The sequence below is a fragment of the Hemicordylus capensis genome, chromosome 2, assembly GCF_027244095.1.
Source record: "Hemicordylus capensis ecotype Gifberg chromosome 2, rHemCap1.1.pri, whole genome shotgun sequence".
NCBI classification, from domain to species: Eukaryota; Metazoa; Chordata; class Lepidosauria; order Squamata; family Cordylidae; genus Hemicordylus; species Hemicordylus capensis.
The window spans coordinates 227,942,503-227,969,705 of record NC_069658.1 but is presented as its reverse complement, the minus strand read 5'-3'; the positions used below and the strand labels follow the sequence as shown (position 1 = coordinate 227,969,705).

Here is a 27,203-nt window from a genome sequence, read left to right as displayed (position 1 = left end):
TCTGCAGGAGGCCTCTTTGACGGGGCAGGAAAAATGGGGATGCTTGAACAGGATCTGGGTTCGAGAAGAGCCTGGACTATTCACCTGACTATTCTTATGGCTACCAGTCACTTTTACATCATCTAGCAGAATACAACTGATGCATGATAGGTTGTTAATCTTTATTCGGTTTGTTTTAATTCTTTTTATTTTACATTGTGTTTTATTGGGTTTCTTGTGTTACATTTTATATTGCTTTTATTGTCTTACTGTTGTGAGCCACCCCGACTAGTATTGTACTGGAAGGGTAAGATATAAATATTTTAAATAAATAAAATAATAAGTAGATAACTTAAGCTTTTGAACAACACACATGTTCATTTGGAACGGCACTTATTTTCCTTTGAGGGGGGCTGTACATTAGGGGTGTGAACAAACCTGTTTGGTCCAGTTCTGTCTGAGTGCGAACCAGACCCGAACTGGACCAGGCCAGTTCAGTTTTGCATCCCCTCGAACCTCCCATGGTTCGGTTTGGTTTGGTTCACAGGATCCATGAATTTTTTTAAAATTAACTTACCCCCTCTGGGGGGGGTGCTGCTGCAGTTGTGGGGCATCTCCAGAGGCTCCCCTTCCCTCCTCCGGCCTCAATTACAGCCCCAGGTCACTGGTTCAGGTGGTCTTTGGCCTGTTCCGGACTCCCTTGTGGCAGCCATTTTGGAGCTCACCATGCATGCCCAATGGGCCTCTGCGCGGCCGGGTCATGCCTGAAACCTTGGATAGCCATTGCCGATGAGTGTAGGTAATACTGAGCTGGATGGACCAACTAGAAAGTATTATCTACATCTACATTTTATATCCCGCTCTTCCTCCAAGGAGCCCAGAGCGGTGTACTACATTACTTAAGTTTCTCCTCACAACAACCCTGTGAAGTAGGTTAGGCTGAGAGAGAAGTGACTGGCCCAGAGTCACCCAGCAAGTATCATGGCTGAATGGGGATTTGAACTCGGGTCTCCCTGGTCCTAGTCCAGCACTCTGACCACTACACCACACTGGCTCTCCCAGTAGCTTCCTACATAAATCATATTGGCTGGCATGATGATGTCTAACTGGTTTTTTTAATTTCAATGGGGCCACTTCAAGCACTTTTCCTCACAATGTCGGCCATTTATTTGATTTCGCTCTTTGAAAGTTATACACCTCCCCCAACAATGAAGCAAACATTTCCCCTGGTTTGTTGTTGCTTTTACTAGGATACAAATAGAGATCCACTTGGCAAAAATATTTATCCCTTGCTCTGCCCCCCCACTTACACACACGCAAACTGGCTGCTGTGCTTCTGGCTCTGCATTCAAGCTAGCATGAATGGAGGTTTAAGGCGGGAAATCCAGAAGTTTCTATTCTCTGGAAAACCCCTTAGATGTAGCATAGAAAGCATTTGGCATTTTGTTTTCTTCAAACGGAGAGGGTGACAATGCAACATGGCTATTTTGTTGCAGGACCACGGTGTCAAATATAATGTATTGGCACTTCTGGCCTTTCTTGATGGCCATTCGGGAAATCAATGGGAATCCCAGGCTTTTACCCAACCTCACCCTGGGCTACAATGTCTATGAGACCAATTTTGATGGAAGAATTACTTCTGATGCCATGATAGACCTTCTAGGAGGCAGGGGGAACAACATTCCAAACTACAGCTGTGGAAAGTGGAATCATGCGTTGGCTGTGCTTGAAGGGGCTGACTCTGACATCTCCGTCCAGATTTCATCCATATCAGGCACCTATAAACTCCCACAGGTATGCAAGGCAGCTGGGTGTGGGGAGAGAAGCTGCAATCTGCCTGTTATTCACTTTGTAGTCTTCAGGGGCCGGTTCGGACTATACCTCCTCAGCCCATGCAATTAAAAGAGGATGCAATACGAACCCGCCCATTGTGATGACATCCCAACTTGTGGACAGATGTGTCCCTTTATCAGGTGGGGAGAGCTGTTGACCCAACTGGCCTGTTCTACATAAAACTAGGTTCTTTTTCATGAACCCCACCACCTATTAATATTATTGGGGGAGTTCCAGTTGCGGAACTGGCCCACAACCAGGTCATCTCTAGGGTTGCCCCAAGTTTCTGGAGCACACTCCCAAATGAAAAAATCAGACTCTCTCCATCTCTGCTTGTTTTTAAACTACTTTAGAAAAAACATATGTTTTATCAAGCTTTGGGTTTATGATGATGTAAATTTTTAAAGTTTTCAATTTTATTTGCGGCAATTTAAATCTGTTTTTAGGTTTTGATTGTTGTTCATTTGGATTGTAAATCACAGTGAGATTTTATATAGAGCAGTATATAAATGTGACAAACAAACAAACAAGCGGGTTGCAGTGTTACACCTATGTGGGGGCAACAGGTAGAAAATCCCTGCTACTTGAGCAAAGAGGCACCTTTCAATGCGGTGGCTCACTTATATTTATCAGGGGGAGAGCAACTGCATCTATCCAGTCCTGAACCGGCCTGGAGGGTTCGGCTTGATCTCAAGTCGAACTGGCCGCGTTCCAGCCCTCAGACCAAGCTGGCTCAATCGAGGTCAAGGAGGATCACACATCCCTAATAGGGGTGTGCACGGAACCGGCTGGTCCAGTCTGGTTCAAGTCCGAACTGGACCTGAACCAGACTGGGCCAATTCAGTCCGGCACCCCCTCAACCCCCGCCCCCAGTTCAGTTCAGCATGACCCAGGCCACAAAGAGGCCCATTGTGTAGGCACAGCGGCCTCCAAAATGGCCACCATGCCGGGGGAAAGGCCCAAAGCAAATGGCCAAATGGGCCGGTTTTAGAAGGCAGGGAGGCTGGCGGGAGAGCAGGAACCTCCAAAGACACCCCCCATGGCCTCAGGGAACCCCCATGGGGGGTACGTTAAATTTTTTTCTTTTAACATAAAAATTATTTGCAGACACCTGAAAGGCAGTTCAGCTCGACTCCAAACCTTTGAATCAAACTGGTTCAACTTTGAACCAGTTCGGTTTTGAACCTGTTTGCACATCCCTAATTTTAAAAAAATTAAAAATCAAATTGAGAATTTGCAATATTTTAATGGAGAGCTTATATATATATATATTCTGAATATAGCATACAATATTCTGATATTCTGTGAGGGGCACCACAGATTCAGAGATGTTGCTAGACTGAGACCTTTGCCTAGCTTCCATCTATATATAAGGTTATAATTTGGAAACACAGTTCAGTGTCTCAGTGGGTTAAGGATTGAAGACTCTTTATTTATTTACCATATTTATATCCTGCTCCTCCTTGAAGGAGCCCAGAGTGGTGCACGTGGTTTTGTTTATCCTCACAACAACTCTGTCAGGTACGTTAGGCTGAGAGATAAGTGCCTGGACCAGTGCGTTTTGTGGTTAAACAGGGATTTGAAGTCAGGTCTCCCCAGACCTAGTCCAATACGCTAACCATGCGGGCCAATGTGGTTGTGCTTTTGCAGCAAGGTGGCACTTCTTCATTGGCGCTCATGGGAAGAAGTGTGGTGATACCTCTAGCATTTCTACGCCACCTCTCCGGCTTTGCTGCTGCTTCCGGCTCTGAATCAGCAGCTCTGCACTTCTACACAGGGCTTGTAGATCATGTCAGCCATTACTATTAAAGCTGAGTTTTTTCGTCCTTTGTGTTGCTTTTAAGAGAGGTTTGTGGGTCCTGGAAACCCACTTTGGACCCCTAATCTGTGATCTGCTGAGTGGAGAGCACAGTGGGGAGGAAATGTTAGGGGTTTAGTGGGGAACTAGAGTGTAGTCTAGGCATTAAACTAGGTTCAACTAAATCTTCCATGTTAGAGAACAGTTGAGGGGCTGATCTGTTATATAGCCCTCGTGGTACAGTGGGTAGAGTACATTAGATTTCAACTGGGGAGAACAGGTTCAGAACTGCCCCCAGCCATGGATTTTCACTGGATGGTACTGAGCTAGTCACAAGCTGATCTTCCTCACAGGGTTGTTTTGAAGATAATATCAGGAGGGGGAGAACCATGTTTGCCTCAGCATCTTGCCTTCCAGAGATGCTGAGGTAACATTGCACCATTTAAAAAGGGAATTATGGAGGAGACCTATAGGCTGGTTCACACAACCTGGTTGAATGAATATCTTTATTGCGGTACTTGACCAGAGTTCAGCATTATAGTACAAAATGTACATTCAATGCAGTTAGTACAGTCTGTCAGTTGTCATAATTACATTTAGATAAAAGAGGTTTATCCAACACAGGAACACATCCATACCAAGGATGTGATAGGGAGAGCCTTCACCATTACTTAACGAATCTTGTGTGCAATGGTACAAAATTTGGAAACACAAGAGGTAACATATATAGAGGCTCTACACACATAGGAATATACAGTAGGTACATAGGAAGCTGCCATATACTGAGTCAGACCACTGGTCTATCTAGCTCATTGTTTTCACAGACTGGCAGCAGCTTCTCCAAGGTTGCAGGCAGGAATCTCTCTCTCAGCCCTATCTTGGAGATGCTGCCAGGGAGGGAACCTGGAACCTAGATGCTCTTCCCAGAGCGGCTCCATCCCCTGAGGGGAATATCTTTCAGTGTTCAAACTTCTAGTCTCCCTTTCATATGCAACCAGGGCAGACCCTGCTTAGCTAAGGGGACAAGTCATGCTTGCTGCCACAAGACCAGCTCTCCTCTCCTAATGATTTAGCACCAGGTTCCCCACGAATGTGTGGTGCACTACGGGTGAGATGCACCCCCCTTCCAGCTGCGCTCCACGGATGGCTCTCCACACCCGGCCCCCGGGTCTGGTGACTTAGCTATCCGAGGCCAACTGAGGCTCCACGGCGCTGCGGCATCATTACGTTTAGGGGGGATTCTGACTTAGAGGCATTCAGTCATAATCCCACAGATGGTAGCTTCGCCCCATTGGCTCCTCAGCCAAGCACATACACCAAATGTCTGAACCTGCAGTTCCTTTCATACTGAGCAGGATTACTATTGCAACAACACATCATCAGTTGGGTGAAACTAACCTGTCTCACTATGGTCCCACACAATCGGTGTGTAGAGCCTCATTGGGCTTTACAGGGAGAGTGGGCTTGGCTGGAGCGGAGAGACCAAAAGGACAATGCAATGGGGAAACAGAGGTCCAAAATTTTTCTGATGAACAAAACATTCGGTTCCGAAATAGGGGCATTTCGATTCATAGACAAAAGTATTTGTTTTTAAATTTTGCATTTTATTTTATAAACAAAACCTCTGAAATTGCCATTTTCGGGCACAAAAGATTGTGTGCCCAAATTGAAATGCACAAGCCTAAACTAGAGTGTAGTCTAGGCATTAGCTTAGGTTCAGCTATATCTTCCATTTCAGAGATTTAGTTGAACCTAGAAGATTTAACCTAGAGATTTAGTTCTCCCTGCAGACAAGCAGGTGCTTAGTCCTCGGCGGCCAGATTGGCCTCCCACATGATAACAGGTTCAGTCACAGAGCCAGTTTGGGCTATGGAATTGGAGGCCGCCTGGCCCCTGGAAGTTCCAGGATGCCCCCGAGGGCAGGAGGCTTGTTGGAGCCTCCCAGTCGGGGGTATCCTTGTGAGTCGCCACAATCTGGAGCTGCACTGCGGTGACTTACGACCGGGGAAACGGGGTTAGTGGAGCGCTCCGCTAACCTCGATTAAGGAGAGGGCTACTTTGGCAGGCCAACCACCGTGCAACCACCAGGCTTGCTTGCGAGCCCGGTAGTTCTCACGATGGGGGTAAGCTGGGCTGGGTTCCCTTAGCCCGGTTTATCCCCATTGAGAGAATAGCCTCAATGCAGGAAGATAGTTTACATAAAAATCCATTGGTCTTCCTGGTAAGTTCTCAAAGACATTTTCCAGATTACACGCTGCAACATACTCACACTGTATCTGCGAAGTGCCCCTCCATATTGCCTGTGTTTCCACATCAATGTTGCTGTTTTGTCAGCAGGGTGCATTCCCATTCCCCATGCCTTGATTTGAATTCTAGTGATGCATTTTTGCCCTACAATGTTGTAAATACACTGCAGGAAAGTAGCTGTATTTTTCTGTTGTAGGGAGCCTTGCTCCACATTTTATATGTTGTGGCATTTTGCAGTGTGGACAGTTCTATGCACCCACCTGTGCTTGCTTCCTCTGTCCCCTCACCTCAGGGAGAGCACCAGGCAGGGAGAAATCTTTCCACTCTTTTCCTCCCCACAGATCCCAAACCACACACCTCCCTCCTCCTCCTCTTGCTTCCAACATAACTTGAGCTTCTCAACACAGAAAGGGAAGTGGAAGGAGAGGGAAGAGATCGGAGCGATATTATTATGTTGTTTACACAGACAGGTGTTATTGACTGGTTTGTTTTATCCAGACATCGAGTCCTTCCCAAGGACCTGGGATGGCTGAATTTTATTATCAATGTTGTTGCTGTTATTATAATAGATATCATCGCAGAATATAGGCTGTTCCCAGTAAAGCTGCTTTTTGTAATTGGCTGATGTGATTTCTGTGGCCCCTGTGGTGTTGAGGTGCTCTTCAAGTTGTTTTGGAATTGCACCTAGGGCGCCAATTACCACTGGGATTATGTTGGTCTTCTTCTGCCACAGCCTTTCAATTTCAATTTGTAGATCTTTGTATTTTATGATTTTCTCTGTTTCCTTTTCTTCTATTCTGTTATCCCCTGGTATTGCTATGTCGATTATTTTGACTTGTTTTTCTTTCTTCTCGACTACAGTTATATCTGGTGTATTGTGTGGCAGATGTTTGTCTGTTTGTAGTCGGAAGTCCCATAATATTTTTGCATCTTCATTTTTGACAACTTTTTGAATTTTATGGTCCCACCAATGTTTGGCTACAGGTAGCTTGTATTTTTTGCAGATGTTCCAGTGTATCATCCTTGCTACCTTGTCATGCCTTTGTTTGTAGTCAGTCTGTGCAATCTTTTTACTACAGCTGATTAGGTGGTCCACTGTTTCATCTGCTTCTTTACAATGGCGGCACTTGCTCTTTGTTGTTGATTTTTCGATTTTTGCTCTGATTGCATTTGTTCTTAGTGCCTGTTCTTGTGCAGCCAGTATTAAACCCTCTGTTTTTTACTTCAAGTTGCCATTCTTAAGCCATTGCCAGGTCTTGGTGATGTCTGATTTTCCACTTATATTGTGCCAATATTGACCATGCAGTGGCTTCTTTTTCCATTTTTCTGCTCGGTTCTTTTCTTGTTCTTTCTTGTAGGCCTGCTTTGTTTCATTGGTGTTGAATAGTTTCGCGTTCTTGACCATTTGAAGTGCATCTTCTTCACTGTCCTTGATATATTCTTCAAGGCCTCTTTTCTCCTCCTCTACTGTTTGATGGACTTGCAGCATTCCTCTTCCACCTGAGCTGCAAGGGAGGTATAGCCTATCTACATCACTGCGGGGGTGCAGAGCATGGTTGATGGTCATGATTTTCCTGGTCTTACAATCCAACGTCTCTAGCTCTGCCTGGGTCCAGTCTATTATTCCTGCAGTGTATCTGATAACAGGTATATCCCAGGTGTTTATGGCCTGTATGGTGTTCCCGCCATTGAGTCTGGACTTGAGGATTTTTCTAACTCTCCTGATGTATTCACTTCCTTTTTTTTTTTTAACTTCAGTGTGTGCGATGTTACCAGCCTGGAGAATGCCCAAGTATTTGTAATGTACTTTCTCTTTCTCGCTGGCCACCTTGGCTTTAAGGGGGGAGCAGCGGCCAGTCAGTGGCGGGAAGCCAGCCAGCTGGTTCGGCCGCCACCGTGTGCATTTGTGTGAGTGTGTGGGGAGTGGCGGCGGTGGCCAGTGAGTGGGAAGCAGCCTGCTCTGCTCAGTGAGGCTGCCCATGCACCTGCCTTGGCGGCTCTGGGTGGGGAGCGGCAGCCAGCATACAGCCTGCTCCACTTGGCAAGGTTGCACGCGTGCCTGCTTTGGCTCAGTGGGTGCGGGTGGGGGGATGGCGTTGGCCAGAGAGAGTCCAGCAGCCTGCTCTGCTTGGAGAGGCTGCCCTCGCACAAAACCTCGGCTCTCAGGGGAAGCAGTGGCCAGCGAGCGACGAGCAGCCTGCTCTGCTTGGTAACGCTACCCATGCACCTGCCTCGGCTCGGGGGGGGGGGGAGCAGCAAGCAGTGAGTGGCAAGAGAGGGCAGCGATACCTCCTAACACAAGCCCACCTAGCTCCCAAATGCTTGCTACGTGCGCAGAAAGGCCCAGAATCAGGTGATTGCTGGCATTTGGGAGGTAGGCGGGCTTGTGTTAGGAGGTATCGCTGCCTGCCTGCTCTTTCCACCACCAATGTGCCCATTGCTACCCCGCACACACCTGCCTCTGCACCGCATAATTTGGGAGGCAGGCAGGCAGGTGCATGAGGAGCTTTCACTGCCACACTGCTTCGCAGCAGCTGTTTTAAAGGTTGGGGAAAAAAAGATTTAATTAAACTCCCCCCTTACTTGCAAAGGGAAGGGGAACCCTTGCCGCTAGAGCAGCAAAGCTTTGGCTGCCTTCCAGCGGCAAAGAGCTTAATCCGCCCCTGCCCACCCAGGCGCACCAGTTCCTCTCTCCCCTCCTTCCAGGCTCACCACAGGATTTCATTTCAACCCACCCCCCATTTAATTTTTTTTTTAAATCACTTCACACACACTCCATGACTCCATTGGCAGAAATGGAGCAGGTGGAGGGGCTGATACAGGTGTTTCAAGGAGAATATGGACAGTGCTGCCTGGAAAATAGCCGCCCAGAGACACAAGTTTGGCCGGGGTATTAATTAATTAATTGATTGATTGATTGATTGATTGATTAACACATTTCAGGGGATGGAAAATATGAATAGCCACCAGCTTACAATGAAACATTAAACAACCCTTTACTCTCATGTTGAAACCGTTACACTATTCCGCCACAGTTTGCAATGCATTAACCGTTGCAAATCTCATGGAATGCTATAAAATTTATAATGGAATAGATTAGGGCCCAAATTCTCATCTTCATCTGATCTACAAGAACACTTGTGCAGGTGATAGGGTATGTTTCCCCTCCAACCAAGCTGATGGGAAAACGTTATAACGAGCTAGGGTGAAAGTTCACCGATGAGTTGGACATGTCTGATGATAAAAATAGCTTGCTGGAGGCAAAATTGAGGTGTCCCACCAGTTCTTGATACAGTTAGGGAGCTTACGTCTCTCTTCTCGTGATTCAATATCTAAAATATGTAGTTCCAATATTTATTAACTTGATCAAACCCCACAGCAATTAAAGATTCAGAAACGAGTCCGACCATATGAAGTTTCCCCATTAACTTGGATAATGACTTAGAGTTAGCGATGTGAATGGAACTGGCTGGCCTGGTTCATTTCGAGTCCGGACTTGAACCCAACCAGGCCAGTTCAGTCCGGCACACCCTCAACCCCCCCCAGTTCAGTTTGGTGTGTGTGTGTGTGGGGGGTGTTCACGAACATTTTTCTTTAAAAAATATTTTTTTTTAACCTCACTCCCTTCCTGGGAGTTGCTGAAGGCACGGGGTGGGGTGCAGTGGTTGGCGGGGGTTACCCCTCCCCCTACTGGATTCCTATATGCCCTCCTCCAGCCAGTTCGGCCAGCTCTTTGGCCTTCCCTGCTCAGTGCGGCGGCCATTTTAGAGGCTACGTGCCTGCACGATTGGCCTCTGCATGGCCCAGGCTGAAAACCTGGCTGAGGGGAGAAGGCCGAAAAATGAAAACCTGGCCAAGAGGAGAAGGCCGGAAACCGGCTGAAGAGCCGGCTGAACAGACCGGAGGGGGCATATAAATAGCTAGTGGACGAGGGGGAACCTCCGTGGACCCCCCCCCCGCCACCTCCAGCAACTCCCCGGAAGGGAGTGAGGTAATTTATTTATTTTTTAAAGAAAAATGTTCGTGAGCTCCCCAAACATTCAGGGGTTGTTCGATCCAGGGTCGGACTGAACAGGGGGTGGTTCGGTTCTACCCTAAACCATCAAACTGGCTTGACGTGGAGCAGGTTTGCACATCCCTACTTAAAGTGGGTCTGATCCTGCAGAACCAATCCACTTGGATGAAATTTTAGCTTTAGCCAGTACTTAAGGACTCCCAACCACACTCTGATCTCTACCTTATTCATCCCTGCCTCCACCCTTAAGGCTGCTTTGGAGATGCCTTTTGGCATTTGAAGAGCCGATCTTAGAAATTTAGTTAGGAAAACCTCCATGGAGGTAAAGTTCAAATATGGGCCCAGTGGGGCTCCAAAGAGCAGCTGGGCCATTGACTTGGCTTGTCCCCCTTTGGAGTGATAGAACCTTGAAATCGCAGGAGCACTTTGCTGTGCTGTTTGTGTTATATATATTCTAAGTGTGATTTCCTCCCCTCAGAAGCATGAAACACCACCCCTAAGTACTTGAAACACTTAACCTGTTTGATCATGTTACTGTTAATTCTCCATCTATGAGATTTGTGTCTCTTGGCAAAGACCATTACTTTAGTTTTTTCATAATTAATTATCAAACGGTCTTCTAAACAGAACTGGGAAAGTGCCTTTAGTGCTCTCCTAAGCACCTCCTCTGTCATGAACGCTGCTGCCTGTTACGATCTTCTGGGGAGGTCCGGTTCTGGATGCCACTGGCTTGTTTGGTGGTGACCCATGACCAGGCTTTCTCTGTGGCTGCCCCAGGGATTTAGAATATACTCCCCTACTGAAATAAGGGCATCCTCTTCTCCATTTGTTTTCAGGAAGAACCTCAAGACTCTCCTGATTTTGCAGGCTTTTAATTAGAATTAATTTTAATAATTTTAAAACTTGTTTTAATATCTATTTTATTCTATTGTTTTTATTGTTGTGTATTTTAATTGGTAACTTTTAAATATTTTAAATTTTGTACACTGCCTAGAGATGTACATATCAGGCGGTATAGAAATATGATAATGTTTGCTGATAATACTCAATAGACTTATAGGTCTATAGTTTCCCGGGTCATCCTTCCTCCCCTTTAAAAAAAAGATAGGGACAGGATAAATAGGGGTTGGCTCAAATTCTCCCTTACAGGTAGGAGTTGGGCTACCCTGGTTTGCATGATTGTCAGATCCATTCCCCTTCAGTCCAGCAGGGCTACTCTGTTTTTGTACCCAGCTCTTTACCAAGGGTGGAGGAGAGCAGAATCCTCTTACCTTTATTCCCTAGACATGATAATTTCTTGTGCCTATTCTTCCAGCCACCGGCACCAATCATGCCCTAGCCGACAAGTAACCATAGAGAGTTGTGCACACAATAGCCTCTACCAACAGACAGACTAGCCTGCAAAACACATTCGACATTCCGGAGGTTGGAGGAGCTTTGGCACGGCTGTGCCCACCTCCAGCTAAATTGTGGCCAATGGGAGGGCAGCCATTGATGTCATGAAGTTTTTTCAGTCTGCTGGCAGTGCAAACAGAGACGCTCTTATCCCTGGACTTCAGGGCCAATGTCCAGGGCCTCCACACCCCCTGGGACCATCCCCCCCCCAATCCTCTTTAGGCTGTCCTGGGTAGTGGAGTTTGTGCCCTCAAGAACCTACATGTTGAAAAATGCTGCTTAACTTGCAGCAGTGGTATTGGCGGGGGCCTCCAAAGGCCTTTAGGCCCAGGTTCCAAAATTACTGAGGTGCACCTCTGAGTGCAAAGCATGCTGGGAGGCCATACCCACCCTTGCAAGACCTTCCATAGAGGAGCAGGGCTTGCCCCTGCTGAGTAAAGAACATAAGAACAGCTTGGCAGGATCAAGCCAAAGGCCTATCTAGTCCAACATCCTGTTTCACACAGTAGCCCCCCAGATGCTTCTGAGTAGCCCACAGGCAAGAGGTGAGGACATGTCCTCTCTCCTGCTGTTGCTCCTCTGCAACTGGTATTTGGAGGCATCTTGCCTCTGAAGCTGGAGGTGGACTATAGTAGCCTTTGATACCTGGTCCTCCATGAATTCATCTAAGCCCCTTTTAAAGCCATATAAGCTGTGGCAGAGTATTTGCAACTGGTATTTGGAGGCATCTTGCCTCTGAAGCTGGAGGTAGACTATAGTAGCCTTTGATACCTGGTCCTCCATGAATTCATCTAAGCCCCTTTTAAAGCCATCTAAGCTGTGGCAGAGAGTTCCATAGATTAATTGTACACTATATAAAAGATACTTCCTTTTATTGGCCCTTCATTTCCTGGCCTTCAGTTTCATGGGATGACCCCTGATTCTAGAGTTGCGAGAGAGGGAGAAAAAATTCTCTCTATCCACTCTCTTTATTCAATGCATAATTTTATACCCCTCAATCATGTCTCCACATAGTCGCTTCTTTTCCAAACTAAAAAGCCACAGATGCTGTAGCCTTGTCTCGTGAGGAAGGTGCTCCAGGCCCTTGATCACCTTGGTTGTCCTCCTCTCTTGCACCTTTTCCACTTCTACAATCTCCTTCTTAAGATACAGTGACCAAAACTGTACTCAGTATTCCAAACGTGGCTGCACCATAGATTTCAGCAATGGACCCAGAGACTGCCGTGATCATCTTTTTGGTGGGTCTGCAGACCCAAACTGAGATTTCCCCACAGCCTATGCCCTGTTCAAGCCTTCTCCATCCATGGACATTTGACTCAGAGACAGTGCCAATGGGAGCATGTCAGCAAGCCCAGCCCCTCAAGCTGGCACATTCCTTTACCACACATGCACTAATGGTTTTGTGGTAGCAGGCATGAATTGATCCCTGGTTTGCATTTGAATGGGAGACATGTGTGATCACTGTAAGATATTCCCCACAGGGGATGGGGCTGCTTTGGGAAGAGCATCTCCATGCTTGCATGCAGAAGGTTCCATGTTCCCTCCCTGGCATCTCCAATATAGGACTGAGAGAAACTCCTGCCTGTAGCCTTGAAGAAGCCGTTGGCAGTCTGTGTGGACAATACTGAGTGAGATGGACCAATGATCTGACTTAATATTTTATTCTTTGTTTCTTTGTTTCTTACATTTCTATACCACCCCATCCAACAGCTCTGGGTGGTTTACAAAACACCCAGCTTCCCATGTTCCTTTGATCCCTACTCGCCAAAGATGCCCCAGATTGTACCCCTTTCAACCAACTGAAGATACTTGCCATCTATTGACCCCTCTGCCCACACATACCCCACTCATTTAATAATGTTTGGTTGAGAAATATCTGTTATTCTGAAAATAAAGCAAACACCTGTGTCTTCCTTTCCTCACAAGGTTAGTTATGGCCTTCTTGCTCATGTTCTGAATGATAAAACTCAATTTCCTTTTGTCTACCGGATGGTCCCAAAGGAAGATACCCAATATCTGGGGATTGTCAAATTTCTTTTACATTTCGGATGGACGTGGATTGGTCTCTTTGCTCCAGACACTGACAGTGGGGAAAGATTCCTCAGGACCTTGACACCTCTGCTGACCAGGGGCAAAATTTGTGTTGCTTTCTCAAAAAGATTAAGATATCCACACATTATATATGACGAGTTGTTCCAGAGTGAACCATCTGTTGTGTGGAGACAAGTCAATGTATTGGTTTATTATGGGGATTATACCTTAGAATTTTATCCAGTTATCAAAATGGAAATGATATTTAAAAAGAACCGAGAACCAATTGCAGGGAAAGTGTGGATCACAACATCTTGGTGGGATATGAGTTTGATCTTTACTTATGATCTTCAGTTCACCCTGCCCCTCCATGGTTCTTTCTCCTTTGTGATGAAGACAAACAAAAGGACAACATATGAGTACCACGAACCACATTCCTCAACTCTTGATCAGTTTTGGAAGGCAGCATTTCACTGTTCATATACAAAGCAAGGTTGGATGAGATGCAGAGAGAGTGAGAGCCTGGAGACCCTGCCTCAGGAAGTGTATGAAAGGACCCTCCCTCAAGACAGCTACATTATTTTCACAGCTGTCCAGGCTGTGGCACATGCCCTCAATGCTGCATATTCATGTAGATCCAGGAGGATGCTGAAGATGGAACATCAAAGGATGCAGCCATGGCAGGTATGCTTTTCCCCTCCTGAAAACACGCACTGAAAATTACGGTTTCAGATCAAGAGATCCTCAGTGGGATCTCATTGCCTGTGAAGAAAGGTTACAATTCATCAGGTTACAATACTTGGTCAGGAAGGGGTCTAGGACAGGAGGCTCACCACAGACCCAGGTCTGGGGTCACACAAGTGAGGTTAAGAGCTGCACCAATTTATACGGTTTTGTCTTGGGGTTCCTGTGGGCTAGAGTCTGGCAGCTGTTAATGGCGGGTCCTCTGACCTGTTTGCTCCCAATGGATATGTTAGGCCCATTGTGAATGCCAGAGGCCTGGGATAGGGTCTCTGCCCCAGGGTCAAGCTGCATAACTCCCATTTCTGACCCAAAATGCAGGCTGAACTGTTGTGCCACAGGTTTTTGATCTCGGCAACGGTCTTGCTTTACGTGTTGGCGGAGGAGGCAAGGTTAATGCCATTTGATGATGCCTGAGGAAACAAGTCCAAATGGCACCCCTACAGCAATTAAATAAATCAAGTGGGGCATCTCAGCAGGGGTTCTCAAATTTGGGTCCCCAGATGTTGCTGGATTACAACTCCCATCATCCGCAGACCAAATGGCCTCCTGCAACATCTGGGGACCCACGTTTGAGAACCTTGGCCTCATAGTACAAAGCCAAGTGTAAAATGCAGAGGCATTTCTGTAATGGGGCAGATGTGTTCAAAGAACACAATCCATCCTGGGCCGCCTGAGAATAGGGGCCACTGAGGGCCCCTCACCTGCTCCCCCCTGGATTCAGTCATTATACCACTCCTCTGCCGGCAAACAGCTACACTGTGGTGGCTACTGAGACTGAGGCCTGCTGAATGTAGAGGGCTACTGAGACTGAGAGAGTGGGCACAGAGGAACGTCTACAGAGGTTGCCAACAGGTTAGGAGGGGGATCGTCCAGGGTTGAGAGGCAGCAGCTTAGGTGGGGTTGGGTGGGGAGAGGAAGGCAGGAGACCAAGGACTTGGCGGTGGTGAAGGTGTTCCAAATTTGAACATAGGCCTCCACCAACATCATCATAATACCATTGATATGATGTGTAATGTCTCTAGACATTCTCAAAATGCTGGAGCAGGAAGGAGGAGAATCAGATATGTACATTGGTTTCACTGCAAATTTGAAAACTATAGCCCTGAACTGGATGCTTTGTCTGTCATTTAAGATCCACACATTCCTGAAAAACATACAGTTTTACAATACATCCACGGATGAATTATATTTGGGAGAGAATGGGGAGCTGGCAGCAGGCTTTGATATTGTGAACTGGGTGGTGTTTTCCAATAACTCTCATGACAGAGTAAAAGTTGGGAGCATAGAGAGACAGGCTTCCATGGACATCAAGCTGACTATTAATCAGGACAGCATTGTGTGGCCCAGGCCCTATGACAAGGTAGGCACAAACATGCTCTTGCTGTTGTTGCCTTTGACATCTCTTAAGCTCCAATGATTTGTTAAGTATGACTCCTTGTTCTGTTGCATCCTGATGTCCCATGTCCTTAAGTGGCAAGAAGTTCCAGAGGTTTGCAGCATTCCCTGGGTTAAGATATCCTTTGGAAGGAGAGTCCCTCCAGACTAACAGTGTCTTTGTAATATTTGGTTCATTTCCACCAGGGTTTCCCCCACTCCATCCCCCCAGCTTCTTGCATCACGCACACAAGGCATGGCAGTCATACAATAGCAATAGCAATAGCAATAGCAATAGCACTTACATTTATATACCGCTCTATAGCCGAAGCTCTCTAAGCGGTTTACAATGATTTAGCATATTGCCCCCAACATTCTGGGTACTCATTTTACCGACCTCGGAAGGATGGAAGGCTGAGTCAACCTTGAGCCCCTGGTCAGGATCAAACTTGTAACTTTCAGGTTACAGGGCGGCAGTTTTACCACTGCGCCACCAGGGGCTCAAGACCAGTTGTTTCTAACTTTGCCCTTTAAGAAGCCCATTCTGAATCTCCTGGTGATGGATAATTATAGGCCAATCTCCAACTTCCCATGTTTGGTTAAGATTATTGAGAGGGTGGTGGCTGACCAACTCCAAGCAGTCCTGGAGGAAACTGATTATCTAGACCCATTTCAAACTGGCTTTAGGGCAGGCTATGGGGCTGGGATGGCCTTGGTCGGCTTTTGACCTTCACCTGGGAATTGACAGAGGGTGTGACTCTGCTGGTTCTTTTGGATCTCTCAGTGGCTTTCAGTACCATCAAACACAGTTTCCTTCTGGATCGCCTGAGGGAGTTGAGGTTAGGGGGCACTGTTCTACAGTGGTTCCACTCCTATGTCTCAGGTAGATTTCAGATGGTGGCACTTGGTGACAGTAGCTTTTCATACAGGAGCTCCTGTTATATGGAGTCCCTCAGGGCTCCATTCTCCCATCAATTTTTTTTTAACATCTACATGAAACTGCAGGGTGAGGTCATCAGGGAATTTGATGCTATCAATATGCTTATGATGACACCCAAATGCATTTCTCCTTGTCATCAATATCAGGAAATGGCATTAGCCCCTTAAATGTCTGCCTACAGGCAGTAATGGGCTGGATGAGGGATAATAAACTGAAGCTGAAGGATAATAAACTGTGGGATAATAAACTGAGGGGTAAAATGAAGCTGAGATAATAAATTGAGGGATAAACTGAAGCTGAGGGATAATAAACTGAAATTGACAGAGGTGCTCATTGTAGGGCGTCATAGTCTGCAAGAAAGGAAGAATGTCCTGTTGTGGATGAGGTTACACTCTTTCAGAAAGAAAAGGCTCATAGCTTGGGGGTGCTCTTAGATACCCTTGCTAACTGGGCAAAGAGGTACCTTTTACCATGGTGATTCTCTTTATTTAGCAGGGGGAGAGTAACTGGCCCTATCCACCCGGCCCCATCACAGTACTTCCAGTGACTGTTGCTGGTGTGTGTCTTATGTTTCATTTTAGAATGTGAGCCCTTTGGGGACAGGGAGTCATCTTATTTGTTTATTTCTCTTTGTAAACCGCCCTGAGCCATTTTTGGAAGGGCGGTATAGAAATTGAATTATTATTATTATTATTATTATTATTATTATTATTATTATTATTATTATTATCCTGGTACCTTAGGTGGTGGCTGTGGACAGGAGTGCTTTTTACCAGCTGTGACTGATTAGAAAACTCTACCCATTCCTTGAGGATAATGATCTGAAAACAGTAGTGCACCTGCAATGCACTCTGTGTAGGGCTGCCTTTGTAAGTGGTTCGGAAACTTCAGTAAGTCCAAACTGTGGCAGCCAAATTGGTCTCTAGAGTACCCTTAAACAGTTGCACTGGCTCCCAATATGTTTCCGGGCAATGTGCAAAGTGCTGGTTATTACCTTTAAAGTCCTGAATGGCTTAGGTACAGGTTACCTAAGAGAGCGCCTTTCTCCACAAGATCCCAACTGCTCAGTAAGATTATCAGGAAGGGTCTGTCCTTGGGTGCCACCGATACATCTGGTGGTGACCTGGGATCAGGCCTTCTCAGCTGTCGCCTCTAGATTGTGGAACATGCTCCCCACGGATATAAGAGGATTATCTTCCTCTGAGGCCTTCAGGAGATCCTTCAGGACCCATCTTTTTAGCCTAGCTTTTAATGATATCTAGTTTTAGTTTTAGTTTTAGTTTATCTATTATTTATTTATTTATTCAATTTCTATACCTCCCTTCCAAAAATGGCTCAGGGAAGTTTACACAGAGAAATAATAAATAAATAAGATGGATCCCTGTCCCCAAAGGGCTCACAGTCTAAAAAGAAACATAAGATAGACACCAGCAATAGTCATTGGAGGCACTGTGTTGGGGGTACTCTCCCCCTGCTAAATAAAGTGAATCACCATGTTAAAAAGGTGCCTCTTTGCCAGGTTAGCAGGGGTTAACTTTAATAAGTTTTAAATTAGTTTAAATGTGTTTATTTTATCTAAATTGTTTTATTATATGTTTTGGATTTGAATGTAAACCACCCTGAGCCACATTAGGAAGGGCAGTATATAAATTTAATGAATAGATAGATAGATAGATAGATTAGATTAAGTGCCATCAAGTCGGAGTCGACTCTTAGCGGCTACATAGATAGATTCTCTCCAGGATGATCTGTCTTCAACTTGGCCTTTAAGGTCTCTCAGTGGTGCATTCATTGCTGTCATAATCGAGTTCATCCACCTTGCTGCTGGTTGTCCTCTTCTTCTCTTTCCTTCCACTTTCCCCAGCATTATAGACCTCTCAAGGGAGCTAGGTTTTCTCATAATGTGTCCAAAGTATGATAGTTTGAGCCTGGTTAATTGTGCCTTGAGTGAAAATTCTGGATTGATTTGTTCTATGGTCCATTGGTTTGTTTTCCTGGCTGTCCATAGTATCCTCAAAGGTCTTCTCTACCATCAAAGTTCAAAAGCTAGCTAGTAAGTACAAGCTAGCTAGTAAGCTACCTACCTACCTACCTACCTACCTACCTAGTTAGATAGATAGATAGATAGATAGATAGATAGATAGATAGATAGATAGATAGATAGATAATAAGCAAACATACCCTAGATGTTGGGTTATAGTCCCCATCTTTCCTAGCCACAATAGCCTTCAGCTCACCGGCTCATCTTATCCCCCATGCACACTACAGCACCCCACCCTTGGAAAATGGGTGGGACCTCATTACAGACTGATACAGCAGCTCCCCTCCCCCATCTACTAATACACATTGCTGTCTTAGTACATCCTTCTCATTCCTCAAGTGCCCTGTTTTCTTTTGAGATGCAGGTTCCGCCAGGTTAGCTTCAATCCATCCAAGAAATATGAATGGCACTAAAATGTCCTTCGCTAAATGACTGGTTTAACAGGGGACCTTTAAAATCTCTTAACCCCCTGCTAACAGGGCAAGGTGGCACCTTTTATAGTGCCCATTATATTAAGCAGGGGGAGAGCTACCATCCCTATTCAACTCAGACCAACTTATCTCCAGCCGCTGACGCTGGTGTCTTTTTAGCCCATGAGCCCCTTCTAAATCTTCATGTCATGTAAACTGCTTTGCAAACTTTTTTGGTTGAAATGTGGTGTATAAATATGTTTAATAAATAAATTAAAATAATTTTAGGAATACCAAGGGAATTTTGCCCAGTTAAGAGCACACCCTTGCAAGATCTTTGGACTCATGTCATAATCTAAACTGATAATTGAATCTTAAGATGTGTTTTGGGTGGATAGAATATGGTTCCAACCACAGGCACTGCCGGAGCATGGTCTAAGGGCACACAATGTGTCCTCTTTGTGAAGCTAAGCAGGTCTTGGTGTGGTCAGTACCTGGATGAGAGACCCATGTATTATACCACCTTTGGGCATGGGGCCATAGCTCAGTGGTAGAGCATCTGCCTGGCATGCAGAAGGTCCCAGGTTCAATCCCTGGCAGCATCTCCTGGTAGAGCCAAGAGACACCTGCCTGAAACCTTGGTGAGCCGTTGCCAGGCAGTGCAGACAGTACTGATCTAGATCGACCAATGGTCTGACTCAGTATAAGGCAGCGTCCCTATGATGCTGAGCGTGAGAGCTTTACTTCAAAGCAAGCCTTTTAAGACTGCTATAGCTCTGCTATACTTCTTCAGAAGTTTCCAGATTTTGGTCAGTGATGCCCCTCACCAAGTCAAGAATACCCTTAAGCCAAATTTCCTTAGATAGGGCAAGTTGTCTTGATTTTATGTTGAATAGATTGTGCAGGCATTATTATAAGGAACAGTCGGAAAGTCCACTCACCTGAACTATACAGGCACTACCATGCCTGCATCATCCATTCATGAGTTCTTCCCCCACCCCCCCCACCCCATTTGTAATGCACAGTTGGCATCACAGTGGGGTTTTATTTTGAAACCTGTGCAGTGCAGTAATGTATACTACACTCTGCTCTGGGAATCCTGGCATCTTTCTATGTTTCTCCTCACAATCTGATTTCTTAACTAGCTGTGAGGTGATACTTGGGGAACTCCCTCATACTGAGTCAGATCATTGGTCCATTGAACTCAGTATTGTCCACACCGACTGATAGCAGCACTCCAAGGTTTCAGCCTGGGGTCTCTCCAAGCTGTTGATAGATCTGCCCAGAGTGATTGGCTAAACATTCTGACTATGCTTTTGGTTTAATGAGGGTAATTAGTTTGGCTTGAAGGGCAAATTAATTTAAACAAAGCTCTGGTCTGCAAATGATGATGTGGCAGAAATGCAATTGGTTACTTAAGGATAAACTTAATGGGTTACTTAAGGATAAACTTGGGGTACAGAGTTTATTTTTAAATTGTTTAGACAAGGCACGCAGCAAAATGTTAACTAATATATTTGACAAGAATCTCACTAAAAGGAACTTTAGCTTAAGTTCCAAATTGTCAATAAATCAGCTTGCCGTAGAAAGGGCTTAAAATGCAGAGATGGAGAGGAAGAGAAGGAGGTGAGGCGGTCTTAGTGGGACAGGAAGTTAGTATTACTTAATCCAGTCCGTTGGCACGTCAGGTACACTTGTTATAAAAGGCACACGGGCAAGTCTCCTTGCATAAAAAGGATAGAGCAGCAGAAAGAAGAAAGGGCAAATGGCGCAGAGTCACCACTCACAGGTTTGAGAACCAGTATGGCAAGGTCTCAGGTAGACTCCCATGCAGATCCCACAGCCATATCATTAGACCTGGGGTATACTTCGGACACATTATGCAAAGACCCAGCTCCCTTGAGAAGTCTATAATGCTGGGAAAGTTGAAGAAAAGAGAAGAAGAGGACGACCAGCAGCAAGGTGGATGGACTCGATTATGACAGCAATGAATTCACCACTGAGAGACCTTAAAGGCCAAGTTGAAGACAGATCATTCTGGAGAGTACCTATCTATCTGGTCTCTAAGAGTCAACACCGACTTGAAGGCACTTAATCAATCAATCAATCAATCAATCAATAGGTAAATATGTCCAGAGGACATGCATAAGCCATGCTTAATCCCTGGAGGCAGTGAAACTCAGTGAAGACAATGAAATTCATGCTTAAATGAATTGGTCAACTGTGGGTGTGATCTGAAGGGACAAAAGACTGGAATGGCTTGGGAAGGTTTGCAAGTACTTCTGAATTGGCTGACCTTAAAGCTTATCTGGAAAGCAGAATGTCTCCACGAAGTTTTCCACACCTGGCTTTTAGCTCGCATCTCCTCTGGAATGACGGGTGTGTGTTCACATATTGGCCAGATTTGCACCAAAGTCCCTGCAAGCTATCAGGGAGCACTTCACACACAATTCAGGTTTTTCATTGTGCATTAGAGTATAGCCCAATTGATATCAGGGTAAAAACCAAAAAAACGTTTTTTGCATTGTGTTTTTTTGGGCAACTTCAAAGTCGCAATAAAGGTTCGCAGAAAACCCACAGTAAAGCCTGCTGCAGCAAAAGCTATTGGTGGAGAGATATACTAACCTGAGTTTTAATAAGTTAACTTCTTCCATCTGTTGCTAGCTAATTAAAGTATTAATGGCAGGGTGGGGAGTTGCCAGCTTATCTTGAAGTACTGTGAGAAGAATGAGTAAAGTTTGCAAAGGGGAGTCTGTTACTTCCTTTTGAAAGTGCCTTTGACCTGGGTCTGCTTTGGCTGGTTTGCTCCTCTTTATCCATAGAGAGAGGCTTCTGAATATGGCTTCCCTTCTGCCCTTGGGCAGCATTGCCCCATGCTTTTGCTTCTGCTAAGTGATCAGCAGCAAAGTTTGCCAAATTTGGACATCTGCAGAGTTTGTGATCCCACAAACTCAGGTATCCAAAATGGAAACTGTGAGCCCACAGTTCTAAACACATAGTGGGGGTGTTGTGGCTACCCAAAAATAAAGCAGTCTTGGCAACACAGCCCTAATGGAAGATGTTGCCAGACGGTGAACCTGGGACCTTCTGCATTCAAGGCAGATGCTCTAGCACTGAGCTATAGCCCCACCCCCTAAGGGGAGTATCTTACAACCTGCATATTTAGTCACTTATCCAAATACAAACCAGGGTAGACCCTGCTTAGCAAAGAAGGCAATTCATGTTCGTCCGCTAGTACAAGACTAGCTCTTCTCCCCAGGTAAAACCAGACCTAGGATGAGAGAATCTTTTTTATTCTTTTCCATAGCCTGTAGCGGTTTCCATAGCCTATAACTATAAAACATGCCCCATTGCTTGTTGTTCTTTCTTGTTATTCTTAGACCCTGCCTCGTTCCAGGTGCACAGAACACTGCCACCCTGGATATGTCAAGGTCATTCAGGAAGGAAAGCCAGTTTGCTGCTATAGTTGTGTTCCATGCACGGAAGGGACCATCTCCACCCAGGAAGGCAGGTGATCTTAAAAGAAAAGAGAGCGTTTGGGGGCACATCAACTTTTGGAAGATGTTTTTGAACTTGACCCCGTTATTGGTTTGCATCGTTTGAAGTGGGAGGAGGAATGACATGGGAACAGATTGGGACTGTTCAGGGGGGAAATAGTATGGCAGAGGAAGGTTCAGCAACCCTACATGCAAGCACCTTTTGTGTTTTCACTTTATTTATTTATTTATCATATGTTTATACCGCCTGATATGTGCATCGCTCAGTGGCATACTGAATCAAAACATAAACCAGAATAAAAACAGTTAAAATTTCACAAGATGAATAAAAACAATGTCATAGAATAAAAACAAATCAAATAGTTTAAATTAATACAGTCGAAAGCCTGAGAAAACGGGTGTGTCTTTAGGGTCTGCAAAAGAGAGAAGAGAGAAGGAGATGCTCTTATTTCAGCAGGGAGCATATTCCAGGGGCAGCCACAGAGAAGGCCCGGTCCTGAACTGCCACCAAATGAGCTGGCGGCAGCCATATCTGGATCTCTCCAGATGATTCTAATTGGTGACAGGGTTGATGACAAAGAAGGTGCTCTCTTAAGCACCCTGGAAACAAACCATTGCATCTGAACCCTCCAATTTACACATCACTAAGGCCCATATATGAACACCCAAGTCGCTCACCTTCATAGAATCATAGAATGTTAGAGTTGGGACCTTGGAGGTCTCCTGATCCAACCCCCTGCTCAGTGCAGGAAACCGCTACAGCATCTCTGATGGAGGGCTGTTCAGATTCTCTTTGAAGACCATCCGTGGAGGAGAGCCCAGCCCACCACGGCACGAGGCAGAGCATTCCACTGTCGAACAGCTCTTAGAGGTAGGACCAGGAGAGGACGGAGGCCAGCGGCAGACAGGGTTCTGCTGCCGCTGCCGAGCCCCACACCAGGCGTCAGATGGCTGGCTCAGGGAGCGTTTAGCCAGGCCCTGCATCTGACGTCAGATCAGTGAGGGGCCGTAGGGGCAGCCGCCTCTGAGGGGTGGCAGACCGGGTTCTTTGAATCCGTTTGCCCAATGGTGGCTCCAGCCCTGGGTAGGTCAGGGCTGCTCAAGTTCGACCCTCCTGCAGATGCTTATTTATATTATTTATTTAATCTATAAACTGCTCTAGGTAGACTTTATTTAACATATATACTGCTCTATAGGCTCTAGCTGATGTTGGCCTACAACTCCCATAAACCCTGGCTATTGGCCACTGTAGCCACCTACAGGCACAGAAGGGCAGTAACTTGCCTAGGGAGCAAGAGTTGCTGGTTTGAATCCCCGCTGGTATGGGAAACACCTCTATCGGGCAGTAGCGATATAGGAAGATGCTGAAAGGCATCATCTCATACTGCATGGGAGGAGGGAATGGTAAACTCCTCTTGTATTCTACCAAAGAAAACCACAGGGCTCTATGGTCGCCAGGAGTCGACACCGACCCGACGGTACAACTTTACTTTACTTTATTGGCCACTGTGGCTGGGGATTATGGGAGTTGTAGTCCAAAAACAGCTGAGAGGCCAAAGTTGGACAGGCCTGAGGTAGGACTTTCTTGCTCATGTCTAGCTTTGACCTGCTGCCTTGTAATTTCAAATCATTGATTCTATGCTTGCCTGCAAGGCAAAGGAGAAAATCGTCTCCTCCCTGGTCAACAGCAGCAATGGCGAAGCCCAAGAGGCCTAGCCAATGACTTGGCATATGTACCTGAGAAGGTGTCCCAGAATCCTCTGCAGCACGTTGGGCACTGGAAGATTAAGTAATGGGAAACATTCAAGATACAAATTTTGAAAAATCACTGCTCTAGACCTCCCCCACCCACACACTCTACTGCTTATTTGAAAAGCTCCCTGGTCTACTTACTAATTAGAATATATTCCTCAACGTAACAACTTAAGAACAGCCCTGCTGGATCAGGCGCAAGGCCCATCTTGTCCAGCACCCTGTTTCACACAGTGGCCCACCAGATGCCACTGGAAGCCACAGGCAGGAGTTGAGAGCATGCCCTCTCTCCTGCTGTTACTCCCCTGCTCAACCTAACCTATACCACAGGGTTGTTGTGAGGGAGAAAAACCCTGGGATAAATCCATTTATGCCCCTCACCCCAAGCATCCTCGAAGTAGATGCTTATATTCAAAAGGAATCAATGTTTCTATCCTGTTACATACCTAAGAGAAGATGTTACAGAATCTTGGGTTCAGTTTACAGTATATGGCTCCCTATGTCCATATGAATACCTGAGATCTGTAATTCACTCCAGATCTCAGATTCACACCTTGGGTTATTTGAAGACAGTAGAAAGTAGATCCGAGCTAGCTGAGATGGTGGTTTCGGATGACATGACCAATCACAACTTATCTTAACCTAAATGTGAAATGTGAAATCTCCACTCAAGTGGAGATGGGCGAGTGAGCACCCACTCTCGAGGCTCAGGGATGTCATGTTTTATGTAATTATCTGAAATAGTGTAATAACCTGCTAGGGGTGTTTAGAGGCAGAGAAATGCCCCATTTGAAAATGAACGTTTTTACTGTTTCTCCCCAGGGCATTCAGATGATATCACTGTCCATCGTCCAATTTTGCAGTGCCATCTGCTGGCTATTTGCTGCCAGTCCGTGATGGGTCTTTGGAGGCTACCCCAGTGGCAGCGACTGGCCAGCAGATGATGATACAAAATTGTGCAATGGCCAAAAATATCTGAATATTCTGTGCTAAAACCAGTAAGAACTTCCATTTTAAATGAAGTATTTCTCCACTTGGAAACACCCTTGGGCTGCAAGAGAGATGACAGTGATACTGAGGTCACTTTTGTTCTTTTCAGATGCAGACCATTGCAACAAATGTCCAGACGATCAGCATCCGAACAAGGATCACAATCAATGTGTCCCCAAGAATATAACTTTCCTCTCTTATGAAGAACCTTTGGGGATCATCCTGCTTTCATTGGCCTTACACTTGTCCCTCACCACAGCTTTTGTGTTGGGAATCTTCATTAAACATCAGCACACTCCAATGGTCAAAGCCAACAACCGGGACCTCTCCTACATCCTCCTTGTCTCCCTCCTGCTTTCCTTTCTGTCCTCCTTCCTGTTTATTGGCCAGCCAAGGAAGGTGACCTGCCTTCTTCGACAAGTCACCTTCAGCATCATTTTCTCGGTTGCCGTCTCTTCCGTGTTGGCCAAAACCGTCACAGTAGTGGTTGCATTCATGGCCACCAAACCAGGGAACAGGATGAGGAGGTGGCTGGGGAAGCGTTTGGCCAACTTCATTGTATTTTTCTGTTCCAGTGTTCAGCTTGGGATCTGCACCATCTGGCTGGGGATCTCTCCACCCTTCCCAGAGTCTGACATGCACTCTCAGCCTGGGCAGATCACCATGCAGTGTAACGAAGGGTCTTTCGCCATGTTTTATAGCGCCCTTGGCTACATGGGCTTCCTAACCACTGTCTGTTTCACGGTGGCTTTCCTAGCTAGGAAGCTGCCTGGGGCATTCAGTGAAGCCAAGTTGATCACCTTCAGCATGCTGATCTTTTGCAGCGTCTGGGTCTCCTTTGTGCCCAGCTACCTGAGCACCAAGGGGAAATCCATGGTGGCTGTGCAGGTCTTCTCCATCTTGGCCTCCAGTGCTGGCTTACTGGGCTGCATCTTCATTCCCAAGTGCTACATTATCATCCTGAGACCTGATCTGAATACAAAGGAGCACCTGATGGTGAAAACTGAAGGTGGTATCTGATCCTTTGTAGACCCTTTCAGTTTTTGCAATGCTATTACAGCTTTGCAGTAATGAAATGACCAATCTTTTGTTGGGATGGAATGACCAGAGCTGCTGTTATAACAAAGTTTTCTTCCCTCCACATATAAATGAATCTAGTCATGAATGTATCATGATGCTGTTTTGTGTAGGACCTCATCCTCCTCCATGCCCTACACCAGCTGAAGCTTCTGGACAGTCTTCAAGGGCAGCCCCATGTAGAAATCACTGCAATAGTCTAACCTGGGTGTAAACAGAGCATGAATCAGTGAAGCCAGGTCCACCCCATCCTGGCTGCGGTTGGTGCATCAAACAGAGTTTATATAAGAACATAAGAACAACCCTGTTGGATCAGGCTTGTAGCCTCTCGTCCAGCATCCTGTTTCACACAGTGGCCCACCAGATGCCCCTAGGAAGCCCACAGGCAAGACCTGAGGGCATGCCCTCTCTCCTGCTGTTACTCCCCTGCAACAGAGCACCTCTTAAAATGATGCCTGGAGGATCGCCGACAGGAGCTGGGCAGTATCCAGTTCAGCAAATGCCATCCCTTATGGTGCAAGGGTGAAAATGCTTCCGCTAAACCAGAAGGGGACAGAGTTGCTAGCCGGTCAAAGAGATCAAATGGCCATAAGAATAATAGCGTTTGTGGAGGACTTTGGTCTTCCTAGGTTTTCTAGCTTGTTAGATTCTATCCCGTCTTTAACATCCAGTGCTACTCCACCTCCTATTTGCCTCTCCCTGTCCTTTCTGTAAAGTTTATATCCAGGTAGAACAGTTTCCCACTGGTTCTAACTGTTCCCTCATGTTTCTGTTTTGCACACTATCTATATCTATAAAACACTGAGGTAGTACGTGGCACACCCCGCCCCCACTGCAGCTACGACCAATGAAAATGCGGGCCTGTGCCTGGCGGAGGAGGAGGAGACACAGATAGGAAGTGGCCATGGTGGGTGGGATGGCAGCGGCGGGGATGCAGCCAGCGGAGCGTGGCGTTCGAGCAGTGTGGGCAGCAGAGAGGGGAGACCGAGGTGGGCATGGTGATGGAGCCAGTGGCAGAGATGCGGTTGGCAGGGCAAGTCGTTGGCAGCAGAGAGAGGAGACCAAGGTGGGGATGGTGGC

General features: G+C 46.1%; 1 protein-coding gene and 1 non-coding gene across 2 annotated transcripts; both read left to right on the top strand.

Annotated features, from left to right (window-relative positions):
• The first annotated feature begins 1,521 nt into the window (after positions 1 to 1,521).
• Positions 1,522 to 26,066, top strand: LOC128343803 (vomeronasal type-2 receptor 26-like). Its single transcript, XM_053293240.1, has 5 exons — positions 1,522 to 1,773; positions 4,741 to 4,783; positions 9,778 to 9,848; positions 22,188 to 22,314; positions 25,156 to 26,066. Exons 1-5 carry the CDS (start codon positions 1,522 to 1,524, stop codon positions 26,064 to 26,066), a joined length of 1,404 nt encoding a protein of 467 aa, XP_053149215.1.
• Positions 19,343 to 19,412, top strand: TRNAA-GGC (transfer RNA alanine (anticodon GGC)). Its single transcript has one exon. It is a non-coding gene; the product is annotated as a tRNA-Ala (tRNA).
• Positions 26,067 to 27,203: the final 1,137 nt, after the last annotated feature.

Excerpts from the sequence above, each read along its gene's own strand:
- LOC128343803 (XM_053293240.1), top strand. The coding sequence starts at position 1,522 with ATGGCCATTCGGGAAATCAATGGGAATCCCAGGCTTTTACCCAACCTC. Across the intron at positions 1,774-4,740 it reads GCACCTATAAACTCCCACAG|CTGCGCTCCACGGATGGCTC; the intron begins GTATGCAAGGCA and ends CCCCCCTTCCAG. Across the intron at positions 9,849-22,187 it reads ACTCCCCGGAAGGGAGTGAG|ACCCTGCCTCGTTCCAGGTG; the intron begins GTAATTTATTTA and ends TGTTATTCTTAG.